Raw genomic sequence first — 11,035 nt, 5'->3', positions numbered from 1 at the left:
TATTGTTATACACCAGCCTTTCATTTTCTCTAATAGTTTTTTCTGTATATGGCAATATGTACATGTGCAGTCTATTTTAGTGTTTCGCATTGGGGGCTAAAGAGGGTGTGAAACATATTGTGTTGCTAGATGCAGCATGCCATTCCCCATGATTAGACAGGTTTGTCTTACTCTACACACTCACCTGACATTTTCCTACATTGCTTTCTCTGTGGCACTTTTAATAGTTTTTGAACTATGAGGCAATATGTATTCCATATTCAGTCATTCACATTGTGTGAATTTTGACCTTGTTTTAATATCCACTTTTAATTGAAATTACTCTTAAATATGATCAAGTATGAATTGTTTTGAGAATATGTAACCCGTGTACATTTTCTTAAACAATCAATTAATTCATTTGGTCAGTTTTGAAGTAATTCGTTGGCCTCTTTTATTTTGAAATGTTCATAATTTTCGTGACCCGGAAGTTTTTTTATGTTGCTCACAAGACGCTGAATAAGTTGACGTTAATAACAATTAGCTATCTAGCTGGTAAATTAAATACATTATTATCAACTCTCTTTGAGCGTTTTCGTCGCTCTGCGGTCGTCTAAGACAGTGTTTTTGCTAAGAAAATGTAAGTTAGAGTTTTATATTTCACTAATGTTAAGCTAGCTAGCTTTATTGACGTGCAGTCAACCACTGGTTAGTTTCGATGCTGAGATTACAAGCTTACATCAGCTAGATAGCCGGTATTGTGGTTGATTGCTATAGATTCACAGTGCTATCTAGGTAGCTATTCATTCATTCCATGAAGGGCCTTGTTCGTGGATTAACTTTCATACCTCAAACCTGATTAAATTAAGGAAACTTCTGTAATCAATTAGGAACTGCCCTCACCTGGTTGTCTAGGAAAATAGATGGCTAACCACTTGATTTCATCCTCTGAATGCATTCACTTTGCAGACTCCTGCTGTTTTTATGATTATCTGTCTCACATTCTGCAGCCTTATAACTCTTGTGCTGTTAACACATTCCAAAGCTTTCTTTCAGTCTCTTATTTATGTATGACTTATTTTGGGACATCTTTCAAATTTTCACATTGCTGATGTACTTGTCTGGCGCGACTTACATACCTTATTGATTGCATTCATTAAGTACCTACAATATTTAGCAAATGTATACTATTGTTATTTTGTTTTAAACTTTACTGACCTAGACTATGGGAGAGTTTTTGCTAGTAAAGCAGTGGACCTGAGTCAAACTCGAGCTGCAGCAGTACCTGTGTGCCAGTGGCACCGTCTCAGAGCACTGGACCCTAGGCCACCTCTCTGACACATGCATTTGTGCTGAGGACGTTTTGCGTTTGTGTTGAGAACAGTTTTTTACATCACCAAAAAGCCTATTCCAGTTTCAGGATTTGCACAGATCATTCAGTGGCTCTCTTTTAACTGAATCACTATCAAATAGCCTTCAGTACAAATGAATAACCAACATGTGTAAATGTTTGTATCCCCCCTCAGCAACCGAAACCCATGGAGACCTCCGAGCCCGGCCTGGCAGATGGAGAAGAGCGGTCTGTGGAGCTGCGGCCGAGAACGCGCTCCAACCCGGAGGGCGCTGAAGATCGGCGCAGCAGCACTGGTAGCTTAGGCAGCAGCAACACCAGCACGCCGCAGCCCGCCGTGGGCAGCCGAGTCGAGGGAGAAGGAGAAGCCTCAACCAGCGACAGCCCTCCTAACACCGCCGCATCAGCCCAGGCAGCTGCCCCGGCCATAGCAACTACCGTCAACTCCATGGTAGGCCTGCCTGCTCCTGCGCCGTTAGCCAAGGACAGGCCCAAGCCTGCCCAGGCCCCTGCCCACCTGACGCACTCCATCCCTCCCATGACGGAGTTCCAACTACGCGCCCCCCGGGTAAACTGTCCAGAGAAAGTGGTGCGTATATTTGATGACCAAAAACTGAATGTGATCAAATGAAGGTTAATGTGGGTGGGAATTCAAGTCAATGTGTTTTACTGTGATTTAGGCTTGATGAAAGGACTGAAGTTATTGGCTATGACCAGTGTTGTAGTTGTAATGCTTTGTTATTTTGGCAGATAATCTGTTTGGATCTCTCTGAAGAAATGTCATTGCAAAAGCTTGAGTCCTTCAATGGGTAAGCGCCCACTTTTCCTGTCCGAAGATTGTGGTTTACTCAATCAGACACCTTAGTCCTTTTCTCTCTCTTCAGATCCAAGACCAACGCTCTTAATATTTCCCAGAAGATGATCGAGATGTTTGTGAGAACAAAGCACAAGATTGACAAACGGCATGAATTTGCCCTGGTGGTGGTAAATGATGATGCCTTGTGGGTGAGTGTTATTGCAGAACCGAAGTTCTTATGATCAGTAATCACAGTACTGGATGTCAGTCTGAACTCAATGCTATCCCACCGTTTCACTGTGTTGTGCGTGTGCGTCTCTTAGCTGTCTGGGTTCACCTCTGACCCTCGGGAGCTGTGCAGCTGTCTCTATGACCTGGAGACGAACATTTGTGAGACCTTCAGTATCCTTCATTTGTAACGACATCTACACATTCAGCCTGGAGTGTACTTTTTAGTCAATTGAACTGATATTATTGAGTTCAACTATTAGAGCTAAACTTCCTGGAAATTCTCACCTTAACATTCTTAACTAGATCTAGAAGATCTTCTTAGTGTTATGTAAGTTTACTTGTCTTTTTTTAGTAAACACTTTTCAAATTGTTCCTTCTGATGTGCTCCTAACCTGTGTTCTTTGTTGACATTCTAGCCATCAGAAGATTGAGCTTCCAATGATGGACAACATCCAAACCATCCCTCCTCCATTTGTAGTTAGGACCCTCCTAATCTACAGTAGACATGCTGGACAGCTGCAGTTCAACCCATCAGATGCTGTCAATGTAAGAGACAGTACTTTACCACCACTGGATCAACCCTGCTCCTGTGTCCCGCTAACCCTTCTGCTAGTGATGGCTATTCGAGGCTTCATTAGCGTTATTTTAGCACCGGGATATTATGATGGCAGCATTCAGATTTTTTATCACAATAAAAGCCATCATTGATAGCTGATTTATAAGGCAATATAGTTAACAATATTTTCATTCATTCATCTTCTTCCGTTTATCCGGGGCCGGGTCGCGGGGGCAGCAGTCTAAGCAGAGTTGCCCAGACTTCCCTCTCCCTAGACACTTCCTCTAGCTCTTCCGGGGGGACACCGAGGCGTTCCCAGGCCAGCCGGGAGACATAGTCCCTCCAGCGGTGGGATGGGCCCGGAACACCTTCCTGGGAAGGCGTCCAGGAGGCATCCGGAACAGATAGATAGTTAACAATCTAGTCTGTGAAAAAGAACAGACAAGCATACAATTGGAATGGACAAAATGTACTGACTAGATTAACTACATTGCTTTATATATTTCAATGATGGCTTTTATTTTGAAAGGAGAAAAGAGTTAGCGCTGCTAGCATAATATCCTGCTGCTAGAAGAAAGGTAATGAAGCCTTGAATGGCCATTACTACCTGCTGCTGTGTCCCACTAACCCTGCTGCTGGGTTTCGCTAACCCTGCTGTTGGGTTTCGATTTGTTTTACTGTGCTCTTATTTTAGTTAGTTGACTATTTTAGAGTAAGTGGACTGAGAACACATTCTGAGCTACAGCAATGACCAGGGACTGGGCTGCACAATTAATCGAATTATAATCAAAATTGCAATATTGCCATGTGCATTTTCAGCTCCAAAACAGGTGAATGAAATGCGCTTCAAAAGAGGCAACAGGCACTCATCGTATGTCTGTAATAGGTTTTCTTGTGGGTGTTGTAGGTATTTTTGCAGATTATTTAAATAACTGGGGATGTATTCATGAAACATCTTAAGGATAAAAGTAGCTCCTAACTTGCTGATTTAGGAGTAACTCTTTAAAAAAAAAAAAATCCTAACTTTAGGACTCCTAAATCTTTGGACTAAGAGTATTTCACAAAGCGTTTTAGTGCTAAAACTAGCTCTTAAATCTGTGAGAAGTTAGGAGTAGTCAAGAGGACTCCTAAATCACTAAGACCAAATCACAAACAATCCTAAAAAGGCTGCTGCTGGCAATGTGCCTTGTAATCAGGTCGACAATTTAGAAACACCTATTGATATTGAGCTTTTAACAAGGTATCGCCTTTATCGCAAGGTTATGATGATCATTGTAGAGCTAGTCCGGGATGCATTCACTTTACCAACAAACAGAAACAACCCAGTAACATTGGAAAATGCAGCTATGGAGCACAGATGAACTACGTATATCTTATTCATCTGTCAGTAGAATATTGCATCAAATAATGTATGTCCTCCCCGGGCCCTGTATCGTGCGGCAAATCATTGGGTTTGCTCATAATGTTGGCCAACTGTAAAGAAACAAAGCCGGCTTCATGGGCATAGCTCGACCACCACGGTGTAGTTGGAAGTGGGATACATGAATGCACAAATTATTGCACCATCAAAAGATTAACGCACATTTCTTTATGAACTGTCAGATGTGAGAGGCTGAAATTTTGCTGAACATATCTTGACTAGTCAGTATATCATTCTTGGTTTCATATTTAATTAGTGACACCTACTCTACATTTTTATTTTAATATCTTTATTTCAATATGGCAACATGATCGTTGTATAGTTTGCTATGATGAATTCACTGACAGAGACCCCTCCCTATCAGCCAATCACTGTGAGCATAGTAAGTAGGCTTGTTTGTGGAACACATCATCCATAGCAACAGGGTCAACCCCGCCCATTTTCTTAGCTTAAGACTGCGCCCCATTCCTTAGTAGAAGGTCTTGGCCACTTTGTGAATAGGTTTTAAGAGGAAACTCTTAGCTAGGAACTTTTAGTGCTGTTTAGGAGTCCTCCTAGTGGTAAGATACAGTGGGGCAAAAAGGTATTTAGTCAGCCACCAATTGTGCAAGTTCTCCCACTTAAAAAGATGAGGCCTGTAATTTTCATCATAGGTACACTTCAACTATGAGAGACAAAATGAGGGGACAAAAATCCAGAAAATCACATTGTAGGATTTCTAATGAATTTATTGGTAAATTATAGTGGAAAATAAGTATTTGGTCAATAACAAAAGTTCATCTCAATACTTTATATACCCTTTGTTGGCAATGACAGAGGTCAAACATTTTCTGTAAGTCTTCACAAGGTTTTCGCACACTGTTGCTGGTATTTTGGCCCATTCCTCCATGCATATCTCCTCTAGAGCAGTGATGTTTTGGGGCTGTCACTGGGCAACACAGACTTTCAACTCCCTCCAAAGATTTTCTATGGGGTTGAGATCTGGTGACTGGCTAGGCCACTCCAGGACCTTGAAATGCTTCTTACGAAGTCACTCCTTTGTGTCCCGGGCGGTGTGTTTGGGATCATTGTCATGCTGAAAGACCCAGCCACATTTCATCTTCAATGTGCTGATGGAAAGAGGTTTTCACTCAAAATCTCACAATACATGGCCCCATTCATTCTTTCCTTTACACTGATCAGTCGTCCTGGTCCCTTTGCAGAAAAACAGCCCCAAAGCATGATGTTTCCACCCCCATGCTTCACAGTAGGTATGGTGTTCTTTGGATGCAACTCGGCATTCTCTCTCTTCCAAACACAACGAGTTGAGTTTTTACCAAAAAGTTCTATTTTGGTTTCATCTGACCATATGACATTCTCCCAATCCTCTTCTGGACCATCCAAATGCTCTCTTGGAAACCTCAGACGGGCCTGGACATGGCTTAAGCAGGGGGACACGTCTGACACTGCAGGATTTGAGTCCCTGGCGGCGTAGAGTGTTACTGATGGTAGCCTTTATTACTTTGGTCCCAGCTCTCTGCAGGTCATTCACTAGGTCCCCCTGTGTGGTTCTGGGATTTTTACTTACCGTTCTTTTGATCATTTTGACCCCACAGGGTGAGATCTTGCGTGGAGCCCCGGATCGAGGGAAATTATCAGTGGTCTTGTATGTCTTCCATTTTCTTATAATTGCTCCCACAGTTGATTTCTTCACACCAAGCTGCTTATCTATTGCAGATTCAGTCTTCCCATCCTGGTGCAGGTCTACAATTTTGTTTCTGGTGTCCTTTGACAGCTCTTTGGTCTTGGCCATAGTGGAGTTTGGAGTGTGACTGTTTGAGGTTGTGGACAGGTGTCTTTTATACTGATAAGTTCAAACAGGTGCCATTAATACAGGCAACGAGTGGAGGACAGAGGAGCCTCTTAAAGAAGTTACAGGTCTGTGAGACCCAGAAATCTTACTTGTTTGTAGGTGACCAAATACTTATTTTACAGAGGAATTTACCAATAAATTCATAAAAAAATCCTACAATGTGATTTTCTGGATTTTCTTTTCTCTTTTTGTCTCTCATAGTTGAAGTGTACCAATGATCAAAATTACAGGCCTCTCATCTTTTCAAGTGGGAGAACTTGCACAATTGGTGGCTGACTAAATACTTTTTTGCCCCACTGTAAAATGTTTTGTGAATACGGCCCCTGGACTAATTTTGTTTAAAAATATTTAATATTTGTATTATATTAAAAATATTTAATATATTTAATATAATGTTACTGCTAGCGAGTGGCACCAAGATATTGTTCCACATACACAACAGCTTAGTTAAAAGTTTAGGCTTCAGTGTCAGTCCCTACAAACATACTTAATATAGGATAACATTTTGAGAAAGGTTGCCTTAGCTGCTATGGCGACGGCACAAACATAGCAAATGTTGTAAACACCATTGCATTAAATGAGTAGTTTAACGAATGTTTTGACACAGGCTGCACCTTCAAATTGGTAATAAGTTTAAAATAAAAAACAGATTTCTTTAATTTAGTTTAATAACCCATTTTGTAGGCTAAGATCTATCCTAAGTTAGATTATCTACACTTTTTACACCCATATTTGAAAATCACAAATCATATCTATAATTGCAATATTTGTCAAAGAAAATGCGATTCAATATTTTCTCCAAACCGTGCTGCCCTACCCGGGAGCAATTAGGGCTTCTTTGGTCAGGGACACAATAAAAGATGATTCACTTTGCAGGCTCAGGAATTTGATCTAGCAACCTTTGGGTTACTGGTCAGACCTGTCATGAAAAACATAACTTTCCTTCTCTCTTCCTGTAGAAGATGCTGCAGTCTCCCTACTTCTTCTTTGATGTTGTTTATCTTCACAACGGAGCTGAGGAGCAGGCGGATGAGTCCAGCTGGAAGGTAATGGGGAGGTGGTTGTAGAGGGAGGAAGGGAGAACATGGCACAGCCATCATCCAAACTCTGAAATGTCTCTGAGATGCAGCTGCAAAAAAATCTGACATAATTTTAGGTCACTTTCATTTTTCAAGTAATGAGTACCTGTAGGTTTCCAGTACTATCTCTTCATTTCAAGATATTTTGTAGAAACCCTGCTGCCCTCTGACAGAAATCTTAAATATTTAGTCTTCCAAACTGACAATGATCCCCAAGGAATTGTTTGCAAAATGGAAACTCTATCTTCTGGAATGGCCAGTCAGAGGCCTCAATTCTAATCTGTGGACTGAGTTAAGGAAGGCTGTGCACAAGGATATCCCCTCGCTATTTGACTGAACTTGAACACTTCAGTAAAGTAGAGTTAATATCCAGTTGGGCTCGGTTGATAGACTTATCCAGTCAGACTTACTGCAGTAATTCAAGCGAAAGGTGCTTCCAGAAAGTAATAGTTGTGGGAATATACAGTCATGCAGCCAAGGCATTGACAGTTTTTGTGATATTTTCTGAGAAAATTTGTTTTTCACTTACATACTATTGATTACAAGACCTTATTTGTCAAAAATGTTTAGGGCACATGACATAGCACAAAGGCCATTGAGTGAAATAAGAGGATTTGGTGCTTACAAATAAAGAACTTGAATTGCTGATAATAAAAAAGCATGCATGACATAAAAACATACATTATTCACTTGAATATCATACTTTGAATAATAACTTACTGATATGATTTTTCTATGATCATTTTTTTCCACATAAAGTTCAGTTATGTTTTAATCCTTGAAATGACATTTACTACTTCCTCAAAATGTTTATAGATTCTGGGATTTTTTGTTTTATTTCAGAAGTTGAGAGCATTCACATGACTACAACAGTTAAGGAAGGTTAAGGCTACCTAGCCAGAAGGCTAACATTATTTTAGTTACACAAAAGTAAACCGCAAAGTATCCTTTAACATCAGAATCACCTGGACTAATGAGTAAGACCTAAATAAACACATATAGTGACTTGTGTGTGAAGAAAGTAATTTTTTAATTTGTCACCACAAACGCTCCCATGTCTAGTGATGTCAAACCTAACGTTACTTCTTGGAGCTCTGAAAAGCGTTCAGGTCTATTCTCCGGTCTTCTCCCACTCGAGGTCGGTACTTTCCCAGTTGCTCTTGAACGCACCTTACAAAACAGGTTTGATTCCGTTAAGCAGTATGTCAGCTATTTCTTGATTGATAGCTAGCTAGCTTGCTTACCTGCATGTAGTCCGAATTGTGGTTGTTCTCAGTTGCGAACTTCAAACAAACCGACTGCTGACCGCAAGATTTTGACAATAGCACGGTCACAAAGGGCATGGTGGCCGTAGGGCATACTGTGATTTTTGGGGCAACACGGTCAGAGCGAAGAGCATTGATGGCCGCCGTGAAATTCCTACGCTGGTGGAGACATTTGATATCGTGTGTGTGTGTGTGTGTGTGTGTGTGTGTGTGTGTGTGTGTGTGTGTGTGTGTGTGTGTGTGTGTGTGTGTTGGATGACTGGTTCCTCTGCAGGATGTCTACACGTCGTTCTGTGACTTGGACACCAAGGGAACGTGTTACCGTTTTGAGGTCTCCCTATGTGGGCCTGCTCTTGAGCTCCATAACTGCATGGCCAAGCTGCTGTCCCACCCGCTACAGAGGCCCTTCCAGAGCCACGCATCCTACAGCCTGCTTGAGGGGGACGACGCCCAGGACATAGAGGCCGCTGTCTAACTGGCGCGCCTGTTTAAGGATAATGTTGAGATTCTACAGGCTTTTGTTCATTTGGTGGTTCATCGGGAGATGTTAGTGCTGGGCTTGAACATAAGCCTGTTCAATCAGGTGTTTTAGTGCTGGGCTGGACAGAAGGTCAGTATGTTTTGACTCCAGAACCATGGTTGGAGTCTTTTGTTCTAACTGGACAATAGCAGTTATGTGCTGGGCAGTGACAATGATAGAACATTACAATGGGACATTGTTGGCATGTACCTCATTTTTTATGTCTAATCTGGGTATGGTGTATTTAACCCAAACAGTGTGTTTGAGTACTTGGTCATCCATTGATGCCCACCATTCGAATGTGTAACATTAAAAACTGTTTTGTGTGAGAAGGCACAGGGCTAAGAAATTTTATTTGGTGTACATATTGTCTAAGCTAAAAACCATGCAATGTTTCATTTAAATCTTTGAAAAGCTGAGACTGCCACAAACACGTCTGTGTGTCCTGTATTGGTCTATGATGCTAACACATGATGGTCCAGACAATATTATATGGAGTGTTATTTTAAATCCCAGGACGATGTTGATAATCAAGCCCATTAAGTTGCGGTCCCAAACTTGATATATGTGGAACAATTATGAAAATCATTAAGGATGGAAATTCAGATTTCACAGCACTGTATAGTCCTACACAATTGACGTGACCTTTTTCCATGGCTGGCTTGTGGGAAAGGTACAATAAAATAGCCAAGTATAGTGCTAAATTCAGCACCAGGCTACATGTTCTCTGTTGGTTTGGAAATCCTTATGTTCTGTCACTGTAAACTGGTTAATTTTATATTATTTGCGGCCATACATCTGTCAATGGCTGTTTCAATTTCCAACAATGTTGCTTGTTGCTAGATAGTTGTTTTTAAATCATTTGTTTTTTGTTTGCTTGTCCTGTTACTGAGGGAATGAATGAATGTAGAGTAGGTATGGACCGAATCGCATACTACACTGTTTGACTGTGATTGGTTGAAGGGTGACTGTCAAACTGCACTAAAATGATTTGTACAAATGTTAATTTTAAAGCTGTTTTTGATTATTAAAACAATGTTCTGTTTCATCTTTTTTCTCAGTACATTGTCTTGTGTTCCAGGCTGATTATGGATTTCCACCACTAGGTGGTAGTACAAATCCTTTAGAAAATGATGTCAAGCAAAAGGGTTTGCAACTTCCAAACTGAAGGGCCTGTCTCTTTCAAACTGGGTTTAGGGGGTACCACGACTGCAGATCCATTCCATGTATAGTTTAGTCTTGGATTAAAAAGCAAGGATTAACAACCCCCAAGTTGTGCCGTCCTATAACTGTTGTGTTCATATGCACAAATGGCCTCATGTTGTGCCCAAATGTCTCTGAGCATTTCACGTGTGCCAAGATAATCCATCCACCTGACAGGTGTGGAACATCAAGACACTGAAAACAGCATGATCATTACCTGGAAGGCCTCTTTAACGTGGACAATAAAAGGTACGGTTTCATCACACGACACAATGCCACGGATGTGTCACATTTTGAGGAACAGTGTTATCGGCATGCTGAAAACATGAACTTCCCCCAGAACTGTTGCCAGAGAATGTAATGTTTATTTCTCTAAATAAGATGCCTCCAGTGTCATTTTAGACAATATCGCTGTCCAACCAGCCTTACAACCACAGGCTCTGTGAAATCACAGCAGACCAGGACCTCGTCATCCAGCTTCATTGCGAAATTGTCTGAGATCAGCCCTCTGGACAGCTGATGGAACATGGTTTTACAAAACCAAGGAACTTCTGCACAAACTGCCAGATACCGTTTCAGGGAATCAGATTTGCGGTCAGCTCTCATCTGGGTCTTGACCAAAGTGCCGTTCAGGAACTGGAACTGACTCCAGGAGACAAGGGCTTTGATGGCTCACTGTAGAGTCAGTCTCTTCTTGGATGGATCCGGTTTAGACTTGGCCAGGCAGACTCTAGAAATGGCACAGGGTGTCAGATGGGTAAGTGGTTTGCTGGTGTCATGGTT

General features: G+C 41.4%; 1 protein-coding gene across 2 annotated transcripts; it reads left to right on the top strand.

The window, feature by feature from the left end:
• The first annotated feature begins 471 nt into the window (after positions 1-471).
• babam1 (BRISC and BRCA1 A complex member 1) lies at positions 472-10,097 on the top strand. 2 transcript variants are annotated; one of them, XM_010872568.4, is made up of 9 exons: positions 472-619; positions 1,506-1,919; positions 2,081-2,139; positions 2,215-2,335; positions 2,450-2,528; positions 2,661-2,685; positions 2,774-2,903; positions 7,145-7,231; positions 8,804-10,097. In XM_010872568.4, exons 2-9 carry the CDS (start codon positions 1,518-1,520, stop codon positions 9,002-9,004), a joined length of 1,104 nt encoding a protein of 367 aa, XP_010870870.2. In that variant the 5' UTR covers positions 472-619; positions 1,506-1,517; the 3' UTR covers positions 9,005-10,097. The 2 variants fall into 2 exon arrangements, with proteins under 2 accessions (XP_010870870.2, XP_019904307.1); XM_020048748.2 differs by lacking the exon at positions 472-619 and adding an exon at positions 955-1,047.
• Positions 10,098-11,035: the final 938 nt, after the last annotated feature.

This window comes from Esox lucius, chromosome 8 (assembly GCF_011004845.1).
Source record: "Esox lucius isolate fEsoLuc1 chromosome 8, fEsoLuc1.pri, whole genome shotgun sequence".
In the NCBI taxonomy this organism is placed as follows: domain Eukaryota; kingdom Metazoa; phylum Chordata; class Actinopteri; order Esociformes; family Esocidae; genus Esox; species Esox lucius.
The sequence above is the reverse complement of the archived record's forward strand: the minus strand, read 5'-3'. Positions and strand labels throughout refer to the sequence as shown.